This window comes from Vanellus vanellus (assembly GCF_965231255.1).
Source record: "Vanellus vanellus genome assembly, chromosome: 5".
Classification (NCBI taxonomy): domain Eukaryota; kingdom Metazoa; phylum Chordata; class Aves; order Charadriiformes; family Charadriidae; genus Vanellus; species Vanellus vanellus.
The window spans coordinates 23858237-23880717 of NC_138910.1; the positions used below are offsets into that span (position 1 = coordinate 23858237).

A 22481-nucleotide genomic window follows, 5' to 3' on the forward strand; every position below is an offset into this window, starting at 1 on the left:
CTGCTGATTTTGAGTGGGGCCTGTCATTATCTTACTCTGTCATTAGAGGCTACATTGGCCTGTGTATGTCAGTCTATTTGGACAGCAACTCTTTTGCTAGCAGTGTTCCCTACATTTATTAAAATCCCCGAAGGTAGTGTTGTGTTCCATTTCTGGTATAAAAGCCCTGAACCTTTTGCGCAGAAACAGAAATAGTGTGATATAACCGTGACTTAATATTTCCAGAGAATGGTCAATTATAGCTATTTAAATAAACACTGGCTGGATTTGCTTAGGAGCGAGAAAGTACAGAAACTGGAAACCTAATTCTCTTTTCATTTATGAAAAAAAAAAAATTGTCTTTTGCAGAAGCTTTTTTTCTTTTTGCTGTGCATGTTTTTATTTTCCCAAAGTGCTGTTTATTTCTAATTTGAACACAGACATCTTTTGAATCCCACCGTTATTTTGCAATAATACGTCACATACAAGGGAGTAACATCTCATAAAACCAAGCTTTTTTAATCATTAAAGAAACTCTTGGTAACTTGATACTATTTTCCATGGGCCCAAATTTCATATTGGCAGAAACGAAGAAATCTCCAGCAGACCTACCTCTGAGCATGAGGTTCAAGCTTTCTAAAATATTTTTTCTATTAAAATTAGGGTCGGTGACCTTTTTCCTGTGGTATACTCATGTGCGATCCAGAACTGGGTTTGGTTTGGTTTGGTTTTTTAATCTTCCTAAATTCGTCCTTATCTCCATACTTTCTAATTGTAGAATTTTGACTATCAGGTTTGCCCAGTGTAATCTATAATTTTTAAAGTATATTTTTGGCCTACAGTTTTACTTTGGTGAACTAGTATAGCTTTGCTCGTTTTATTAGACTAAATCAGTTTGCAACAGCTCAGGATTTAACATCTGATTTCTTTGTATCTCATTAAGGTTCTTTTTTTTTTTATCTGTCAGGATAATAATGATGCCTTAGAATAAAAAAAAAAAGTGTAGATTCATATCACAGATACTTTCCATGATAAACTAAATGAAACATTTTTATATTAATGTGGTATGCACATCTTGTCCACTCTGCTTTACAAATAACGTCTGACTAAATGTTACTGGTCTTTTTGAAGATATATTTTTATTTGTTTTCTGTTTACCCTCATAAAATAAAATAAAATAAATCTTGTCGTTTCTGTGAATGTGAAGATTCCTACAAGGATGGGAATTGCTGATTATCTTTGTAAGATTTTTTATCATTTAAAACTGAACTGTGCTGTTGATAATTGCTCTGTTCCAAAATAGCTAAGAAAAAAATACTACTTTTCAGCGCTGCTAATTGATCTTTTAGTTTATTTTTAATGAGCAAAACCGTGATGTTTCACAGGTGGACAGAATAAAAATCAAAGTAAATACTGCACAACAAATTCTATAAAATGATTAAATAATATTCTGGTTATTAAGTGTAAACACTTCATGCTATGTACAAATTATTTGAAGAAAAAATCAATTTTTGCACAATTAAGATGGTAGAATTTCATAGATGAAATACAAATTTTATTGGCTTGAATCATGTAGCCTTTAAAATGTATTTTAGTGTAGAAACAATAGCATTATCCATCACTGAATCCTCAGCATAGTGCGATTTTCAGCCAGCCATTACCAGGTTAACATTTCTTACAACTTGGTTCTTTCATTGACTTTTAAGGAATTAGTGTGTTACAGTTGCTGTGGTTGTAGCTTATTAACGTCAAAAATATATAATTGCAGTTGACGGGCTGCAGTAAATATTATTATTATTTTTAAGCTCTTCTATGTTTTAAATCTGTATCTGTTTTTCCAGGATGATGATGATGTTTAATGCTGGGGTTTTGTGTGTTGTACTTGCTAGAGCTAAAAATGAACTAGTTCGGTTTAAATATGAACTAGCTAGATTAAAACCTGCACAATGGGCATTAAATTAAAAAATAAAATAAAAAAAAAAAATTTAGTGGCAGTCTGGACTGGCAGAGGAGGGTGTAGCACAGGGGATCGCAGCCGCTCTCTGCCAGTGCAGTTGCAACACGGTTGGGCCCTTGCTGGCACTCACCTTTCTTTAAAACGCCCCTCGCTCTTAACTGCATTTTCTTCACCTCTTGGCCTGAACACAAACCTGGCCTTGGGATAAACGGTCTGTAGCCAATATTTCTTTTTTTCGGTTGTTTGGAATCAGCCAAAAAGAATGTGTGTCTGTCTTTCACAAATAGCTTGCCAGTGGCAAAAGTTCAGTGCTTCGAGCTTCGTGAGTTATTAGTCGTAGAAGGATAGTTGCCCACTGTTTGGGGGAGAAAAAGTATTTTAGAAGATCAAAACTGTGTGCCATTATAATTTGTCTTTCTGTAGGGAAATTTGGCGTGATCTTACAATTATGTGCCTGCCTGCCATACTGCAGAGCTGCAAACCTCATTTTAATGGTGCATTGCCGAGCTCCGTAGTGCATAGACAGGCTTTCCTGTGCCCGGCAGAGAATTTCTGGGAGAACGGAGGTTTAAAACCTATGAAATGTCGTAAAAAAACCCCAACCAATACACAATTAATTCGACAAGGCGCTACGTTTTCAGCACATGAAACTTTGCGGCGCCAGAACAGTGCATTTATTCTCTTCCAAAATTCATGTCTGGAAATCAGAAGTAAAATCCAATGTTAATGCCACTTTGTAGTTTAAAAATGAGGTTGAAGAAAACCTGCAAGGGCTGACAGTGGATTTGGCCCACGCGTTCCGTAGGGCTGCCTCTGGATGTTGGCTGCTGGGTACACCTCTCACCCAGCATCACCTCAAAACCCCACCCGGGGGGATGCTGGCTGCACAGGGACGGGTCTCCCAGTGCCCATGGCCAGCACCAAGGCTCGATGCCCTACCCCTGCGGGGTGCAAGGAGGTCCACGGCCCCAGGGGTGGGCAGCTGGGGCAAGTGGGCACCTGAGGGCCTCCAAGGTCCCCTTCAGCCCATGCACGGCCCCCACCCGTCTTCTCGCATACAGCCCAGTTAGCCTCATGTCTTAGGGTTGAGCAATGTCATTGTCGGGTGCACTGCTGGGCAGAGATGCACAGCTTTTGCATTTCTTGGATTTTTAATTGTCAACTCTCGCGTACCTTGCAGGCTTTCACGCCTTTTGGTTTTGTTTTTGTTTTTTTCTCTGCAATGTTTTGCTTTTCTGGTCTCGTTCTCGCAAATACAGCTTACCCATGGTCTATCTGTTGCAATATAGAGCTTGATCTTAGAAAGAATGGATTTAATTAAGGAGACAATCTGTTTCTGGATGCAAAACAAGAAAATGTCTTTACATTTCTGCATATGTTTAGGTGTATTACAATGGCTACCATGGTGACACTTCTGAAACCTTTTTGGTGGGCAATGTGGATAAATCTGGTCAAAAGTTAGTGGAGGTTGCCAGGAAATGTAGAGATGAAGCAATTGCAGCTTGCAGACCAGGGGCTCCCTTCTCTGTAATTGGAAACACAATCAGGTAAGCCTTATATTGACAAGTAAAGGGAGGGCTGGCAAGTGGGACAAAGGTTATTGGTGGTTTGGTATAAAGCTGATGACATGTTTTATGATTCAAAACCATCATTTCAGTCTGATATCAGTATGTGAACTGCCAAGCTATAATGTTGTTCCTTGGGTAAGAGAGATTTTTTTTTTAAAGTGAATTACACTAGGGTCAGCAAAGATAACTGTAGAAAGAATCAAAGATATTCATAAGGTAGATTTAAATTACCAGATGTAATTTGCGTTGGGTTTTTGTTTATTTTTTATTTGTGTGTAAAACTACACCACATCTGTCTAACGATGTAAGGTTAGAAAACATTGTTTTCATTGTATAGCAATAATGAACGTTACAAAGGAATTAGTCAACATAAATAAGTCTCTTTGTTTAAAAAGTACAAAAATATTTAACTCGAGAGCTTCTGATCTTACAAAGAGCAGCGCATGCTAACGTCACAGGGAAAAAAGAGCTCGCATTCAGAGATTTTTCCCTATTTTGCATCTCTTCTAGCCTTCACATAACCGCAGTCATGACACCTCTTCTGCTAGTGGTTTTGAATAAAAATAGAGCTTAGTTTTTTGAAGGTACCTATGGATTATTTTAAAATGTTTGCCTAAAAAAAAATAGAAATATATCGTATACATTTCATTAAGCAATACTTCACTGGACTATTAATGGTGCCAACATGCTATTGAATACATTCTGATTACTTAAAAGCTGCAAGGCTTAGTCACCTTGAAAGGATGCTGCTTTTTTTTCTTTGTAAATCTTCAAATACTTTAAGGAAAAAAGAGAACGGCAAAATATCAGTTAGATGTATTTATAGCTTTAAAAATATTGTAACAGAGTCTGAATCAAACTTTAGTAAAACCTCTTTGGGTTATATCTGAGAAGCTTTTATTGAAGACTTTGTATAAAATTGTGTTTTTGACAGTTTTAAATTATAGGCTAACTAGCCTGGAGAAAAAGGATAGTGTCTTTCTGTTCTTTCATAGGAAATGTTGAATCAGACCCCTACTGGGAAAAGAAATTTAATGCATATCTCACTATCTTACTGTCCATGAATATAATAGAAGTGAATTCAAAATGTAGTTTTATTTTTGCAAATGGGATGAGTCGATAGATGCACCTCATATTTTTGAACACCTAGGGTTCAACAAATTTACTGGTGGTGCTCTTGCATTTTAACAAAATTTATTCTTGAGTAGAAGGGGGCACAGAACACTGGATTCTTATTCAAGCATTCTATCGAGCTCTGCATTCATGGCTGTGTCTAAAGGGCATGTCAGCCTTTGATTCTCTCTGAGAGGTAATTATCCTTTTCCTGTCACGGAACAACAAATGATAGCTAACTACAGAGGCACATTTGCAGTAGTCACATTCATCAACTGCAGAAAAAAAATTCAATTTAATTGTGCAACACAGCTGCACATAGGCTTTTTGAGCATTTCTGTTGTTCTCCCTGTCTTGCTATTCCTCCCTCCAGATCTATTTTTTAAACTTTTTTTTCTGGTTATTTTTTTCCCCCTTTTTGTCTCTTCTTCCATTTTTACTCTCTGTACTTTCTTGTTAAAGTAATTTTCCTTTGTGGCTCTCATTCTTTTTTCCCCATTGAAGGCTATGAATGTAGAAAATTATCACAATTACTCATATAATTGAGCCTCTTTGTAGCAAGTGCAACTCCAGTAGCCTTTCTCCATCATGAAAATGGTTTCATTATAGGGTTTTTCATATTCTCTGACACCATCTACACAGAGGAACAGGCGTGCAGATGAGATGTACTAGGAACAGGGTAGATCAGTAAGGTCACAGTAGGAATAATTAGCTCTGCTATGGAAAGAGCATCTAGGCCTTTTACTGCTACATAAATGTACTGTCCGTGGCTTTTAGTCACAAAAAAACTTACTAACAAATGGAGCTCCCGCCTACTACTTTGAAAAAAAGATTTGTATCAACACTACAATTTTCCATCATTAAGACTAATAACACAGAGCCTAGTATACATCAAGGGGAATAAAAAGAAAAATCTCACATTCAAGTGGCGGCTGGGTGCTGACCTTTGTTCCCTTTTTTTGTGTTCAACTTAACTCTTTACAAAAAAGAGCCACACGCCACACCAACATGCAGGTGAACTCCAGCTAGTGCTAGCAAAGCATGGCATTCAATTGGAAAATCTGATAAATCTCCATGCAGGATAATGCATTTCATTACAGATTCACTACATTAATTCTAGATGTATTAAAAAAAAAAAAAAAAGAAGAAGAAGAAAAAGAACGGAATCAAATGTGACATTGGATTTTTGCTGTGTTGGTATGGAGGTCAGTTTACTTGCAAAGTGTAAATATATAGTCAGCGCCCCCTTTGAAAAGCAGATTAATCAGAGCGAGTAGCTGTTCAAAACTACATATGAAATAACAGGTCATTAACTTTATTTCTCCAGATTTTATCGTGTGGACGATTTAAATGTGCTGATTTGTTTAGAACTACTTTAACAATGCCTCTGCTGAAAGATTGCCTTGGTTGGGGAAGCTGTGTGTTCCTGGTTATCTGTCATTTGACATTTTCATGCAGACAGACATACGTACGTAATACATACATCAAAATCTTAAGTTTCAGGAGAGTTAGATATAAATTCCTGAGACCAAGCGCCTACAAGCTGAAAACATTTAGGCCCATCAGCATGGAAATGTGTCTAGGGTTCTGTCATCAATATTTTCTACAGAAGTGCTCAAGTGATGTGCAGAACATATCTTAGGGACAAGTAATCAGAATGTTTCCTTTCTGCAGTATGTTTGGGAATAATTATGTCACAGAGGTAAGTTTGCATTCAGTATTCTAACATAGTCTTTGTTATGGAAGCTTAATAGCAGACGCTGAATATTTCTTCGATAGCAGTTCCTTCTCCCATCAGCTACAAGTTGCAAATAAAAGATTGCATGGATTCTTGAGTTACTTTGCTTAGAAAAATTTGAATCTTTGCTAATCTGTTCTTATTGAAGGTGGTGGCAAAACTGTCAGTCAGATCCAGTGGAAACAGAATCGGGCCCTATGTTCCATTTTCTTCTACCATTTCTGTCATTTCCCTTTCAGACAGAAACAAATCTAGTTTGAAATCTACTTTTTAGACAGTGAGTTTAGGTACATGGAAGTGTTGTGAGTGTAGAGAGCTAAAAACCATAAACGTGATATTGTTAAATAAACCAATTTCCAACTCCTAGGAAAAAATAGTAGTGATGAAAGTATTAATAAATGGTTTAAAATGTTTAACTCATAAGTATATGTTTTGATATTAATTTAGAACAATATAAAGCAGATTTAAAAAAAAAAATCTGTTTCTATCAGATTATGCACATTTAAACAATAAGTGGCTCAGGCAAAATAAGTCATTTTAATGTCATCTGTGATAGATTTTCCTTGACAGCTACTGTAAATTACAATTACACTGCTTCTCTCTGCACTTGAAAGTAAGCATTGCAATAAATTATCTTTTATTTCAATCCATCATGTCTGCTTTCAGAAACAGAGAACCTCAAATAAAAGTTCAGCACTATTGTAAGAAAAATACAGTAATTTGTGTTCCAGTTAGAAACTAAAATGTACCTTTCTTTCAAAAAACAATTGTTGGCTTTCAAAAATACTACTAATTATACCTCAACATTTATTGTCATTATAGGGAATCCCTGAACTTGTGCATTCCCTCAGTCTAGGATTACTAGTTAAGAGAAAAATATTTTAATGTTTTCCCAGTAGAATTTTGTAATTTCTCAAAATCGGTGATATGGTGCTATTAAAAATTAATGTTTTTTATCACAGGCAAATCTAGTTTAGGCTGATGCTGTTTTCAAGATTTTTATTTTTTTTTTAAAGCAAATGTGCCATTCAGTGGTCATTTTGCTAACAGTATATCTAAGAAAAATGTGATTACTTCTAATTGAAAAAAAAAAAAATATGCATTCATATGGATCCCTAAGTAAGAAAACAATTATCATCATAGGTCTGTTATTGCTTTCAGCGTTTCCCAAGCGTGTTCACTGCCCTGAAGTATGACAGGTTTGTTTAGCAACTTCAGCCATTTATGTCCCGCAGCTCTGCAAGACTACTGTCGATAAAGTTTCAGCCCTGGGGAGAGAAGCTGGTGCTGCAGGGAAGCATCCCTAGCTGGAATCAGTTCACCAGAGTGTTCAGCCTGGGTAGCGAAGCAGTCTGTGCCGTCTTGTCCGATCAACCAAATTCCTTCCTTGTGCCACCAAAAGCCCAGAGAGGTAGTTGCTGTCAATGCTGAAAATGGGATTTGTTTCACTTTGCTTCTTTGGTGACGGCTTAGAATACTGGAGCAGACCTGCCTTGAGGAAAAAGTGACAAAATTTGGTAAAAAGAAAATAAAATGCAGGTTTTAGGATGTTTTCCGCCACCCCCACCACCACCCCCCCCCCCAAAAAAAAAAAAAAAACAAACAAAAACAGTGAGTTCCAGTCCTAAGACTGAATGGATGCTTTTTCCTCTGGAGCTGGGATGCCTGTTGTCCCGTAGAGGCTTCTAGAGGCTCTCTGCATTTCAGCTTCTTGGAGGGAGGGATTGATCCCATTCACTCAGTTACTCGCTTCAGGGCTCCAGGGTATCAGGGAGAGCTTTGCAGAGAGTCGGTCCTGCCTGTTGCTGCTTTGTGGCAATTTCCCTGTCGGGCTGCTGGCAGGACGGCAATGCATGTCTCCACACTTATCCTTCCTTTTGGAGAATTAGCTGTTGTCTGGCAACACGGGAAGAGGATGCTCAGGAGGGAACTGCCACCCAACTCTCCTGTCTCTATCCACTCTCAGAAGCATGATGCCACCATACCAGAGGCTCTGCCTATGGGTATAGGTGGACAGCCTGGCCCTCAGTGATGTTCCTTTACCAGCTGGGCCACTGCCAGTCCGTCCTGACGCCAGATGCTTTGGCATCAGCAAAAGAGGAGCAGCACTGCAGGTACTCGTGACTCCACAGCCACTGGGCTGGAACACATGGCAGCAAAACATAGAATCAAGTACTGGGCTCATTAAATGATTATGCTTTTAATCCTGCCCAATTCACCTCTGCCCAAGCATGCAACAACATGGCTCAAAGAATAAATTGCGTGATGATAAATGTTGTCAAGGGATATTTTTAACAATGATTATCCTGAAGAACCTTTTTTTTTTTTTTTTATCCTTCATGCTGTCGGTGCGGTGTGGCTCTGCTGCCCCAGCCTTTGCTCTGGAAACGATTTGGTTGGGGCATACCCCACGGCTGAGGGCAACTGGCAGACTGGCACATCCACCCGATGCTGCAGCTCGTCTTTCCCACGGCAGGTGCCAGGTAGCCCGCCTCAGCCGTGCTGACCTTCCTCAGCCTCCCACCTTCACTGCTTTGCCACTTGCAATCAGGACTTCTCCGGCTGCCTGATTTTACGCTGCCTGTCTGCAAGGAGCAGCGCATGGAGCTGGGGCTGCAGTCTTGTAAGGTCACCATCCAGGGAAGGCTGGAAAGAAAGGCCACCACTGACAGATCCTGAGCTGGGCAAAGAGGCAGTGAGACCAAACTGGTGAGCTGTTGTCAGCAGCAAATGGCAAACTTGGGCAAAAGTGCTCCACTACATGACATCGCAATTTTTTAACCAGATTCCACAGCCTGAGAATCCTGGAGGTTGGAGAGGCTGACCAAGATCAACAGTTCACTCTTCTCAGAGCTGTTTCAAAGTCCTCCCTTATAGCATTTACAGCCAACACGTACCTGTGTATTTACAGGATTACCTTTGCAAGTTGTAGCTGGGGTTAGTAGTTTTGTTTTTTATGAAAGCTGGGTGTTTTGCTGTAATTCCACAAGGATGTAAAAGCTCACCAGGATTTTTGAAATACTCCAAAGTAAAGCTAGTAGTTGGGCAGTGAAATTCCCTATAAGGTGCTTCTGAAGCACGTGCAAATACTAAAACCAGATTGAACGTGGCTGAGTTTCATACCTGCAGCTTATTTTCTCCATGGGTTTTCTCTGTGTCACTTCAGGTTCATTGGCCATGTTACATTTTATGTAAAGAATACCCAAGCTCTCTGTATGTAGACATTATTAAGGGGGGGGGCACAGGCATCTGTCAGTGCAGATGTCAAAGCCCTGTGAGCTCCAAGATTCCCTATTTTGATCACAGACAGTAACCACTGAAGTACTGATGCCAACAGAGTTGTTTTCAAGCTGTTTGGCAAGAAAGTGGCAGAATTCACTATTGAAAAGCACGAGAACCACTTCTTTCACCACGTGAGGACGGGATACTGTCTTAACACTGCCTTCTCTGTGCCCCGGCGCTCGCGTGCCCGGTGCCCAGCATGCAGCTGCTGCTGCTACTGTCGCTGCTGCCACCATCCTCGGCACCAGCTGAGTGCTGGGGCGAGAGCTTCCCCTGCCCGCAGGAGGGTATGTAGCTGTGGTGCTCAGAAAAATGGCTGCACAGAGAAAAACATTTCTGTCTTGCTACAGAAGATGGATTTGGCGGGGGCAGGGGGGGAATCCTGTAATAATGACAAAACATCTCAAAAAATGACCGTGCTCTTTCAGTGGTCATGGGTGCCGTGTAAGGACATCAGCAAAGCTGAATAGTCAGTGGGATTGTTTATGCTTTTCCAACAAGACTTGCAGAAAAAGGTGAAAGGAAAGCTTATCCCATGTTGCATAGACGGCATCTCCCATCTCTCTTCAGAGAATTGCTTCACACGTATGGGAATCATTACCTGCATTGCTCTGGGCTTGGTCACCAGGGATCTTCCGTTTCATTTTGTGTATGTTTATGAATAATCTGGCTTTCTAACTCCTCGCCTTTTCCCGTGCTTCTTCCTTGGCCTTCAGCATTGTCATAGCCAGCTGGCCGAGTCTCTGACTCAGACGTGGGTGATGTGCTAGAAAGGCAGTGGAGAAAGTCTTTTCCATCTCTAGTAGGACTTTTCACTGCATAAACCTTCATGATTTTTTTTCCACATAAATGATATATAAGGTAAAAGTCTGGCCTTCGAATACAACCAAATGAAGTCCAACTTCTAGCCTTGTCGGTAACCCTCTTGGCCAGTACTATGGAGTTTGGGGACAGCTAAACTTTACATTTTTGTTCTCCAGAGTTAATGAGTTAATGTTATTAATCTTTGTATCAAGGTGATGGGTAGGTAAAAGCAAATATATAAATCCTGTCAAAACATGCTCTTAAGGTCTGAACACTGCATTATTAACCATTGACCCAGTTCTCCTCTCTCATTGCTGTTTCGCCGTGGTGGAGCACCATGTCCCTCAATTGCAGTGGCATTAAATTCTGGGACGGCGACCCACGGGCACTGGAGCCAGCACTGCAGGATCTGTGGAGCCTGGTGTGCAAAGGGATTACTGCGTACTGCAAGCTGAGGCCACTTTGCACCTGAATACGGGCCTCCCATGGGGTTTAACATGCTTTAATTTCTGTGAGAGCTTACACCTTTATTTGAGTTTCTTAACTTTCCCGCTTTTCTGCCTGCAGTCAAACTCTGAGAAAGTATTTGTTAGGGTGTAAATATAGGCAAACCTGAAGTTCTTAAGTGCTTAAGTTCTTAAGTGCCTCCCTTCTTCTAAAACAAACAAAAGAAGCTTTTAATGTTGTAGGCAAAATCTTTTCAGGTAAGTACCTTGCTGTCTTCCTTCTGTTTGCTTTTAGAGATAGTGTGGGGATGATAGGCAGGGGCAGCTTCCTTGTCACTTCCAATCCACCTCCAGGTCCCCCCAACTCTTCACACATTTCTGTTTTGGATGTCGCTGCCACTCTTGGCTGAGCTGCCTCAAGTCATCCCCTCCACCACTGCCTCCACCACCACTTAAGTAAGGGCAGAGCCTGAGAGTGAAGCCTGCAGACATGGCCCAGCAGCCAGAGAACACCTCACATACCTCCAGGTCCTCAAGTTTTTAGGGATCAGGATAGGGCTTTGCTTTCCTGACATAGGTAGGGATCGGTGCTGGGACATTTTCCTGCTGGCAGCTCTCGGAGGCACTCCTCTTGAGGCAGGCCACGAAGGACAGATCTCCCAGGCGGAACTGAAATGCCGTAACTGTTAGGATTTGGTTTTGCTATGGTGGTGATGGGTTCATTAGAAATACATTGTTAATTAGTATGAACAGATTTGCTGGAGTTGCAAAACGTTTTGGTACTGAATGTTTGCAGTATTCTGAAAGGGAAGCCGTAGGGCTCCGAACAAAGCAGGACCCTCTTCTGCAGAAAACCTGGTACAGCCCAGCATGGGCTCTGCACCTAGGGGGGGACTCATCAGGGGCTGCAGTTTGGTGATGTGCTGGGGCCTTGGCTGCATGACTCGGCTGCCGTTTAGCTATCTCATGTTAAAATGAGTTCCCAGTGTGCTTGTGGAAAAGGTTACCCTCCATCAGACAGAGAGACAACACACTGCTGTCCTGCTTAGACAGCAAGTCTGGCACAGGAGTTACCAGCCTCTACTGGCAGGCATGTTAACTCTGAAACCTAACAATGGCTCACACGTGCTAGCTCCAATGGCTGCTGTCTTTCAGAGGAAGTGCAAAGTGGTGACCCAGCACTGGGGTGGGAGAGAGAGCTTGCGGGAGCCGGGTGATGCCACTGCCACTACCAATACGGTGGCAGGGGTAGGGGCTGGCTAACGGAGGTGGTGGTCCGGGTGTTCCCCCTCACAGTGTCCTCTTTGCCCCCGCAGCTCCGTGGCGCGGCAGGGCGGCTTCCAGGTCTGCCCCTCCTTCATCGGCCACGGCATCGGGTCGTACTTCCACGGGCACCCCGAGGTGTGGCACCACGGTAAGCTGCCCCCCCACCACCACCACCCCGGCCGGACCCGCCCCCCCCCTGCTGCTCGCTTCGCCGCCGGCGATGAAAGGACTCCGGGAGAGGAGGGGTAAACCGAGCAGAGCCCCTCACACCCGCGCACGCTGCCACTCCCGGGGGGGGGGGGGGGGGGAGCTTTCCGCGCTGGGAAGCCGGAGGGCAGCCCCGGCCTCGCTTTCTGAGAGTCGCGCGGTTATTTTTGAGGTCAAATCGCGCGTTTAACGGAGCCGTCGGGGCAGCTGGCTCCCGCAGACCGCCTTCCCGCCCCGCTCCGGGCGGCAGGCGTCGTGAGCCGCGTCCCTGCAACCCCCGGATCCCGCAGCCCGTCCGATCCCGAACGACGCCGGCGAAGTTTGTCCCGGGGCAAAGAAGAATCGCCGCTGAAACGTTAAAGCCGCCGGACCCGGCCTGGAAGGAGCCGCCGTCGGGGCGGTCCCGCCGCCGCCGGGGTGGGATCGCTTTCGGCGGGTACTCGTAGCCGGGACCGCCGTACACGGTACCTGCGTACACGGTACCTGCGAGCCAAAATGGGGTTTAAACCAAGTGCTGATTGCGTTTATTTAAAAAAAAAAAAAAAAAAGCCCCAACAGCCATAAACGCGTTTTTATTTTCTTTTGTAGCCAATGACAGTGATTTGTTAATGGAAGAGGGAATGGCGTTCACAATAGGTTAGTAACTCTCTGCTATGGTTTTCTCTTAAAAAAACACACACACAGAGCAGCCCAGATCCGTATCATTTCTTTATTGGGGTATAGAAATATCCATGCAGATGGGGGGATGCCGGCGACAGTGACCCCTTAGGAAGCAGATTCAAATATCATTTTTAAAAATGCATTAAGGAACCAACTGGGTGAAACAGCTTCCAAACGACAAGATTTAGAACACGAAAGGTTTAATTATAAATCTTATTAAATGACACCTTTGACGCATATTTTTGGCAAGGCGGAGACTCGGCCGGCACACTTGGGCTGCGGAGGATGAGAGGGGTCCGATTGTGTCCCCGAAGCCGTGGTTTACCAGCGAGCTGCCTGGTGGCTCTCATGTCATTTGCTGCCTGCCAGAGCTGCTGTTTGGGTTTGGGGACTGCAGCGCCGGTAACCAGTGAGAGCCTCTCCCCGCAGCCTGAACGCGCTAAATACCAATCATGGCGAGCTGGTGGGGGAAAAGCCCTCTTTCTCACTGTGTGCCTAAATGGCACGGCAATTAGAGGGAAATAAGAAAATTGTTGTTTTGCTGATTTAATGAACATTTTAAGCCCGTTTTAAAAATTCAAATATTTAAAACTATCTGCTGTTTATAAGCGTGGTTGGTGCTTTGGTTATTATCCACGGGGTCTTAATTAAAGCTTGATTAAAATTCCCCGCTTTTACAAAAGAGGAATGGGCAACTTCCTACCTTGATATTTCGTCTTCCTCTTTAGTTCACGTTTTACTGTTGCGAGAGAGTGTCAGCCCAGGGAGGACGGGACCTGTGCGGAAGGGGAGCTACCTGCTGGGACACCCCCCACCCCATTTCTTGTTTGCCCCACAGACCGCACGAGAGCACGGCTAACTTTAGAAAACATTTTGTTTTTCTTGTTGCAGAGCCAATAATAATGGAAGGATCCCCCGAATTTAAGATTCTGCAGGATAAATGGACTGCAATTTCTCTGGACAATAAAAGGTGCCTGATGTTATTTTTTAATCTTTCCTAAGCCGTGGAACTGACCACTGACAGCCAAAAAAAAAAAAAAAAGAAAGAAAAAAAAGGCTGAGTTTTACGGGTGTGGTGGCCCCTAATAACTAACAACTAAATGTGCATTTCAGATCAGCACAGTTTGAACATACCATTGTGATTACCTCAGAGGGAGCAGAAATCCTCTCTAAAGTGGTGGAAGAAGACTAAAGATGGAGCAAAGAGTGGAGGGACTCGCGGTGCTTCTGGCCTTTCCAGTTTCACTCGGGACGGAGAGGAGATTTCTCTAATTTCTGTGGGGAATGGGTGCTGTGTAAGTCGCTGCAGGGGACAGAAAAAGCAGCTTGAGGGGTCGGCTCTGGACATAGTTCTTTCTGTGTGTTACCTGGTGAGTATTTAATAAAAATCCGTTGGCTTGTTTGTGACCCTGGAAGCAACCATGCACAGCCTGCAAGTGTAAAGGGTTTGGGTTATTTGGGGTGAGGGGCAGAGAGCGGGTCCCCTGTCTTTCATATCATATACAGGACAAAACATGTATCATATAACCTGGTCTCAGTACAGCTGAGAGGACAGGGGAACAGAGTATTTTCCCTTTATAGCTGAGCTATGGAGTCAATTTGTCTTCACTGCGATTAGCACGGTGGTGTTTCACATGCTGTAACTTCTACTAGCATGGAAAAAAGTTTCCCAAGGGTGGCAGGCAGAGGCAGCAGCCTTCCCAGCAGCAGTCCGTCGTCCGTCCCCCGCCTCCCCCCCCCCGCCTCGGCTAATTTCTCTTTGCACAGCACAAAAAGTGATTAAAAATGAGATGCGAAGCGTGCTTCTCTAGAGATCAATAATTGCCCTGCTTGAAGAATTAGCCGGTTTGGGGTAATCACTGCTCTGCGGTGCCCACGTTAGTTAAAGGAGAGGCACTCCGCAATTTAAGCGTTTAACGGAAACGGAGGATTTCGCCGTCTGGAGGATGAGCCCCGGCTCCTGCCCGGAGTTTGGAGCTCATGGTGCTCATGAACTGCGGGTCCCGCTCGGCCCCGAGCTCGCTGCAGTCCTGTCCCGGGCCTGCTGTGGGTGGAGGGTTTCATCTACAATTAGCCGGTTGCTGACCGCCCCGTCGGGCCGGACGGGTCTGGCCTTATTACTTAGCGGCTCCCGGAGCAGAACCCGGTCCTGCGAAACGCAAAGTAGCCTTGGAGATAAGCAAGTGACATCCAGCAGTGCCCCAGAGTCGCGGCAGCAGCGGTGCGGTTTTGGTACAAACAATTTGCCCTTAATTGTAGGCAGATGCGGTGCTGTGCCGAGGGCCGTCCGGTTGCGCATGCAGGCTCCCGGGGCTGCTCAGCACCGGCTCCCTCAGTGGTTCAGGGCAGAAATAAGCCGCTTTCTTACAGCTTTACTCTGCTGTTTGTTTTCACTCGAGTCCAGGGAGCTGTCAGCTCTAATAGTTTCTAACAGCATCTTTTCAAAAAGCAGGACACCCTCCCCCACCCCCACCCCCGGAACACGGCGAACACCGCGGGGCAGCAGCTCAGCTCCGTCCTCCCCGAGAGGAGCTCGGAAGGCCTTAAAACCTGTAAAAACAAACGGTGCAGCCAACATGTTTACAAATACACGAGGTTAAACAGCGCGCTGCGGCCGCGGGAGGCGAGGGACATCCCTCACTGCCCGGAGAGGAGGGTGGTATATTTTGTTTCTAAGCACCCCCCCCGCCCGGCCGCGCTGTCCCCTCCGAGGGACGGTGGGGGTCCCGCGCATCCCGGGGGCTCACCAGGGGCGGCTCCCGGGGGTTTTGGCCCCGCCGGGAGCCCCTGGATGGCACCGCAGGTGCTAAGCGAGAAAGGTGGGAGCGGAGAACGGCTTCTCCCCGGCCCCGGCCCCTCCGCCGGGCCGCCTCCGCCTCTCGTACCGCGCGTACCGCGGCGTGGCTGAGGCGGGAACGGGGCGGCCGGGAGCAGGGACCCCACACACACACGCAAACCGGTGTGAGGGGGCTGCTGGCAGCTGCCGGTAGCGGCTGTATGCTCTGAAGTCCCCCCGTTAACTCTGACGGGACTGCGGTTTTTACCGGCCGCTGCGGAGCGGTGGCGGCCGGCGACTGGCATCGATGGCGCACGTTTGTAATCCTAATTATGAAGGAGATTAAAGAGATGGCTCGGCTGTGCGGGGACAGCCAGCGCCTCGCACAAGCCCTTCATGCGAGTGGTGTTGCCGGGCAAGCACAACAAGAGCCCCGACGGCGCGATCGCCCCGCGGGATCGGGGCGTCCCGCGGCCCCTCCGCGCCCGCCGAAGCCCCGCTGCCCGGGGTGGGCGTTGCACGGAGTGGCAGCGGCGGCCCTGCTCCGGTGGACGGGTGTGAGCGGAACCGCGCCGTCCGGTCCGCGGGGTTTTGGCGGGGCCGGCGGGACTATGGTTCGCCCCGGGACTGCCTGCCGTCGACTGACCGCGGGAGATGGTGGCAGACCCGCCGAGCACGGAGCAGCCTCCCCTCCCCGCAGCCCCCGGGCCCGAGGCCGGCGAAGGTGACGGAGCCGCCTGGGCGCCCCGTCCGCTCCTCGGACAAACGCGCAGACCCGCCTCGGGTTTTCACTTACATGGCCAGGGGGGCAGAACCGGCCGCCGGAGGAGTCCGTGTGGGGACACACCGCCACTGCCCCTTCCCGCCCTAAGCCGCCGCGATTTTGTGAAAATGAACTTTGCGCATCGCGAGCAAAAACAACAACAAGAAAAAAAAAAAAAAAAAAAGGAGGGGGGAGGAAGTAAAAGAGGCGTTAGGAAATGGGCAATTAAAACCGACAGAGCCAATAATGAAAAAAAAAAAAAAATAGCAGGAGCAGAGGGGCCCGGTCTTGTCAGCTTTGCACAGTCATTAGCCGGTTGCTTGAAGGACCGCGGCTGCCCGACGGAGCCCGCACACCGTGCGGGCGCTGCCGGGGGTGCCCCGGCCCCGCCGCCGCCGGCGGGGGAAGACAGGTCGTCGTTAATACCTCTAACGACATGAGCGTCGCGATTTGTTTTGAACGTTCACTTTTATTGGTGTCCTCCCTTTGCCAAAATGTGCTTGATTACATAGATGTGGTGCCGTGATAACTGCGCACCCCAGACAGCCTAGGTGTAACCGGGAAAGTTCAGCCCAGGCCAGATCAAATCCCAGGCTGTTTAATGCTGGAAGGCTGCATGTTGCTATTAGTGTTAAATATATGGCTAATTATGCGTATGAAAATTAAACATCAGTGTTATGCTAATGGGGCCGCCTTCAGCTGTGGATCAGAGCACTTGAGACTAGCATTTAATCAAATGAATCAGTAACTAATACATCTGCACGTGTGAACTTTCACAAGATCATTTTCCTGTTACAGTCACACCGCTGAATTATGAAAGAAATAATTATCAACACTTTCTAATTATCTAACAAAGTAATTTGGGATTCATCGTGGGCTTTCTGGGGAGGATCTCCCAAGTCCCACCTCATTTACCGCTCACGCACGCGGAAGTTTTCATTTTAAGCTCAAATGCGCCGGTTGGCCCGTTCCGGGCCATTTTTGTTTCGCTGGAAATTTTTTATTTATTTATTTTATTTTTCCTTTGTAAGAACAATAACGGCAATAACCGGGCGGCACGTTCCGGAGGTGCAGGCGGCGTTGGGACCCGCGGGCCGGAGCGGACAGCCCCTGCGCGCCCGCACTCCCGGCCAGGCGCGGGCCGCCCGCTTTGTCCGCCGGTCCCGCCGCCGCCTGCCGGCGCGGAGCGAGGAGTGGGGCCGGGGAGGCGGACCAGCACTCCCGCGGCCCGCCGGGGCCGGCGGAATGCGGCTGCCGTCCCCTCCGCGCCGCCCGGAGGAGGAGAAGGGCGGAGGGAGGTGTGCTGACTCCCGCCGGCCTCCGGCTCGGCGCCCTCCGTCGCCGACGGCGGGAGCGGGTGGCCCAGGCAGCTCCTCGCCCGGGGGCGGCCGGGGAGCGGTGCCGGGGAGCCGGCGAAGCGGGGCGGAAGCCGTCGAGCCGTGCCGCCGGTGCCGTCGGGGCGTGCGGCCGTCGGTCGGGGACGCGCGGCGCTGCCAGTCCGGCTCTCCGCGCTCACCGGGGTCCGGGCGAGCCCCGAGCGCCTTGGACCAATCCAAAGCGATTATGCAAGACGACGGACCAATCAGCTCCGCCAGCTCATGAATATTCATAGGCTTGGCTGAGTCAAAGCTTTTAGGCGAGTTTGTGTAGATCTACAGCATCATGCTTAGACTTTTCAAAGAGACAAACTCCATTTTCTTATGAATGGAAAGTGAAAAACCCTGTTCCGCTTAAATTGGGTTCTTTCCTGTCCTGAGAAACACAACAGACCCCAAAAAGGCAAGCTGAAGAGAGAACACACACACAGACCAAGCGACAAGAAATGACCATGACTACCATGCCAGAGAGTCTAAATAGCCCCGTCTCAGGGAAGGCTGTCTTTATGGAGTTTGGGCCGCCCAGCCAGCAAATGTCTCCTTCTCCCATGTCCCACGGACACTATTCCATGCACTGTTTACACTCTGCGGGCCACTCTCAGCCTGACAGCTCGTACAGCACAGCTTCGTCCTTCTCCCGACCGCTGGGCTACCCCTATGTGAACTCGGTCAGCAGCCACTCGACCAACCCCTACATCAGTTCAGTGCAGTCCTACCCCAACAGCTCCAGCCTGACTCAGACCCGGTTAGAGGAGACAGGTAGGTGCACTCGGCTTTGGGGAGGGGGGGGGGGGGGCGAGGGGGGGGAGGGAAGGCAAGGAGGGAGGGAGGGAGGGGGCTTGTATCAAAAAAAAAAAAATCTCTATCGGGGGGGGGGGGGAAATTAAATTAAATTCCAAAATATTAGTCAGGAGAGGCTGAGGATCACAGGGGAGCAGTACACAGAGCACACAATGCCCGGCTGGAAAAGAAATCAACCCAGATGTGCACGTATTAGTCTTCGTAATTATTTATTGCGTAGCGCTATAAACAATGTATGCAATTAAGGGTAATTAAACCTAAACTGCAGCCTGTAAAAATAGCAAACTTTCTCTGGGAAGAAGCCTGGGCTGCCATAATCGCCCGGAGCCTTTGTTAGCGTTACTCGAGCTTCACTTTTCTTCCTCCTCATTATTGTTATTGTTGATGTTGCTGCTGTTATTGTTACTATTGCTCTGCTATTGCTATTACTGCTATTATTACTGTTGCTGCTATTATTATTATTTATTCTGCGTCGTTTGTGGTTTGTAGGGGCCGAATCGGAGAAAAGCACTGTGGTAGAAGGAGGGGAAGTTCGCTTTAACGGGAAAGGGAAAAAAATCCGCAAACCCAGGACTATTTATTCCAGTTTGCAGCTGCAGGCTCTGAACAGGAGGTTCCAGCAAACTCAGTACCTGGCTCTCCCCGAAAGAGCCGAGCTCGCAGCATCTCTGGGACTCACCCAGACCCAGGTACAGCTCCCAGTGAGCCGCCCCCTCTCCCGTGTCCTCTCCCTGTCCCCACCGCCGGCGTGGGAGACCCCACGCGCGATGCAGAGGGGTCACAACCGCGGGCAACGGGGCCCGCCGCGACGCCCGCCCCGCCGAGGAGGCGCAGCCGGTGCCGCGGAGGCCCCCGCGGGGGCCTCCGCGGCACCGGCTGCGCCTCCTCGGCGGGGCGGGCCGGTGTGTAGGGGTGTCTCACCGGGTGGTTTGGCATCATAGAACGGCAACGGGCACAGCAGCCACGGGGGAGATCAGGGGAAGAAACTGGGGGTCCGTCGGAAACCGGGTGGCGGGGGGGCGCGAGAGGAAGGATGCTGGGCCGTACCGAGGGATGCTGAGCTCTGCCCGGTCCCGTTTGCAGGTGAAGATTTGGTTTCAGAACAAGCGTTCCAAATTCAAGAAGCTGATGAAGCAAGGAGGGGCCGCCCTGGAGAGCAGCGCCTTGACCAACGGCAGGGCTCTCTCGGGTAGCTCGCCACCGGTGCCCCCGGTATGGAATACCACCTCCGCCTCTGGTAAGGCCTCGTCGGGGACCCCGGGCACCTACATCCCCAGCTACACGTCGTGGTATCCTTCGGCCCACCAAGAAGCTATGCAGCAGCCGCAGCTGATGTGATTATAAACCCGTTTTCCCCTACCGCAAGCACTATCGATCCCGAAAAGAATTAAAATTATTACAAAAAAAAAAAAAAAAGGAAAAAATAAATTAAGTAAAACAAAAGGAAAGGGGGAAAGGAGAAAAAAAATAAAAAGGGGAAAGAGAGAGAAAGAGGAAAAAACCACAAAAGAAACCCAAGCAAACAAACAAACAGGAGGTCTCTTGCCCATCCAGCCATTAGGACGCCGCACTGTAGCTGGGTGCGGGAGAGCACAGATGTGATGCGGAGCGGTTCCCAGCGCTGACAGCTGACGGAGCGGCCCCCGAGCACCGCACAACAGCCTGGGAGCAGAGCGAGCGCCGGCCGCGGCTTTGTGGGACAATCAGAAAAAGATGTTTGTTGAAAAGGGGGGGGGGGGGGGGGGGGGGGGGAAGGGGGGGAGAGAGAAGCCCTCTCCTCTGTCCTGTCTGTCTGTCTGTGTCTGTTGAAATGTAGGTCATTTATTTACCACCGCGATCTGACGGTCTCTTCACTTGCAAGGGGGAAGGAGGCTGTACGATTTCTAGAGCTTCTTTCCCTCGACATTTTCTGTACCTTTCACTATCCATCTGTATATTTTTTTGTTGTTGTTAAAAGGGGAAGACAGGGGTTTTATTTATTGACTTAAATTACCACTATGAGAGCGCTAGAAACAAACGGACAATCCGACTTGCTGAGGGCACTGCTCGGACGCACAGTTTACTTTAAAGAAAACCACACACGGTCCCCCGCTCCCCCCTCATCCCTCCCCCCCCCCCCCCCCAAAAAAAAAAAAAAAAATCACCACAAGAGAAGGATGCGATTTTTAACTTTTACAATAACTTTTATACTTCGCTGGTGTGGAGAGGTTTGGTCCGAATGATTTGCATTTCTCGCGTATTTAACAAAGGAAATAAACGCACATTGTTTGGTACCCTGAAGTGGAATCGCAGCAGCTGCCGAGCGCTTTGCTGAGGTGAAGCAAAGCGCGGAGGGACGGAACGAGAGAGAGCCCCGAGGGCGGCGGCGGGGGGGACCCGTCGAGCGGGCGGGCGCAGCCGCGCAGCTCCGCGCAGCCCCGGCGTGGCTTCCCCACGCAAAGCCGGCCCGAGGTCGAAATGCACAAGCCGACGTGCAGGAGCTACTCGCTGTACATATTTTATTCTTAATTATTATTATTATTATTATTGTTCTGTAAACATGTTGCACAAATTTAGCCTTTTTTTAATTATTATTATTATTATTATTATTTCCGTTCTGTTTCGTGTGGCTGTAAAACATGATGCTTTGTGTACTGAGATCTTGACATTTTACTTGTGAAACTCGGAAGATGTGATAAACTGAGCTCAGCTGTGTTTAGTGTTCTCTATGTCAAAGTTTAGTTTTATATTGAGAATGTTAACTTATTGCTTTGTATCTGGGGAAGGAAAGGAAAAAAAAACCCACACAAATCTTTGTACATAAGTTATAAAGTTTCTTTGAGACAGTAAAATTATGGTTTGGAAAAAGCGACGCGCTTGGTCCCTGTCTCGTAGGGCGGCCTGGAGCGGGGCCCGGGCCAGGCTCCGCGCTCCGCGGCGGGACGGCGGTAGCTGTAACCGGGAGGCGAGGCGGGGACCAGGCAGCCTGTCCCGGGTCACACCGGGCCGGGCCCAGCCAGGCGGCAGGGGAGGTCGCGACGGGCCGCGGGGCGCGGAGGGGCGTCTGGGGACCGGGGGCATCCGGGACCAGCTCCCGGGGCCGGGAGGGGGATGAAGGCGGGCGGCGACAGCCCCGGCCCCTGCCCCGACAGCCGGGCCGGCTGCCTGGGCTGCGCATCCCCTCGGCGGCGGGGCCGTCCCGGTGCCGTCCCGGATCTCCCAGCGGCGGGCTCGGCCCGCGGCCGCTGCCGGGGGTAAAGCGCTGCAGAGCGGAGCGCAGGCGGGAGCGGCCGTGCTTGGCCGTGCGCGGCTCTGCGCGCAGGTTCCGCGGGGGTGCGGGCGGGCCGCCCCGCAGGAGCGATGCTCACCCGCTCCGCGGTACGCCGCCGCATGCACCCGCTCCCCGGTGCGCGGGACCGGCGCGCAGCTGATGCGCGGCCGCGCAGCATCCCCCCGGGCGCGCACACGCGGTGGTCGGCGGCCCCGCGGCGGCGCGCCCGTGGCGGCCCGCGAGGGTGCAGGATCCGGCCCGGAAAATACCCCCCGGCTCTGTATGTCCCGCGGTGCCACGGCCCGAGCCCGGTCCCGAGCAGCCCGAAGCCCCGAGTGGAACGGGAGCGGGGCGGCTCCGCGGCCTCGCAGCCCCCCAAGACCCGCGCAGCTTCCGCGGCGGCTGCAGCCGGAGACCAAACGCCTTTGACCGAACGGGAACGGGGTGGTCAAGCAGCTTTAAAGACATATTTAGCTTCTCCTAATTCAATAACGT

At 48.4% G+C, this 22481-nt stretch overlaps 2 protein-coding genes across 2 annotated transcripts in view; both read left to right on the forward strand.

Moving 5' to 3' along the window:
- Positions 1-14272, forward strand: part of METAP1D (methionyl aminopeptidase type 1D, mitochondrial) — a gene marked incomplete at its 5' end in the record, with an annotated part of 52001 nt that extends 37729 nt beyond the window's left edge. The window contains 5 exons of the mRNA XM_082483396.1: positions 3320-3483; positions 12204-12301; positions 12949-12996; positions 13912-13990; positions 14134-14272. Of these exons, the coding sequence (XP_082339522.1) occupies positions 3320-3483; positions 12204-12301; positions 12949-12996; positions 13912-13990; positions 14134-14212 (468 nt within the window). The 3' untranslated portion in view covers positions 14213-14272. The remainder of the gene's footprint in view (positions 1-3319; positions 3484-12203; positions 12302-12948; positions 12997-13911; positions 13991-14133) is intronic.
- An 88-nt stretch (positions 14273-14360) lies between these two features.
- DLX1 (distal-less homeobox 1) lies at positions 14361-20074 on the forward strand (the record flags this gene model as incomplete). The annotated part of the gene is made up of 4 exons (XM_082483397.1): positions 14361-14390; positions 18317-18694; positions 19226-19425; positions 19820-20074. Exons 2-4 carry the CDS (start codon positions 18382-18384, stop codon positions 20072-20074), a joined length of 768 nt encoding a protein of 255 aa, XP_082339523.1. The 5' UTR covers positions 14361-14390; positions 18317-18381.
- Between the last annotated feature and the right edge of the window lie 2407 nt (positions 20075-22481).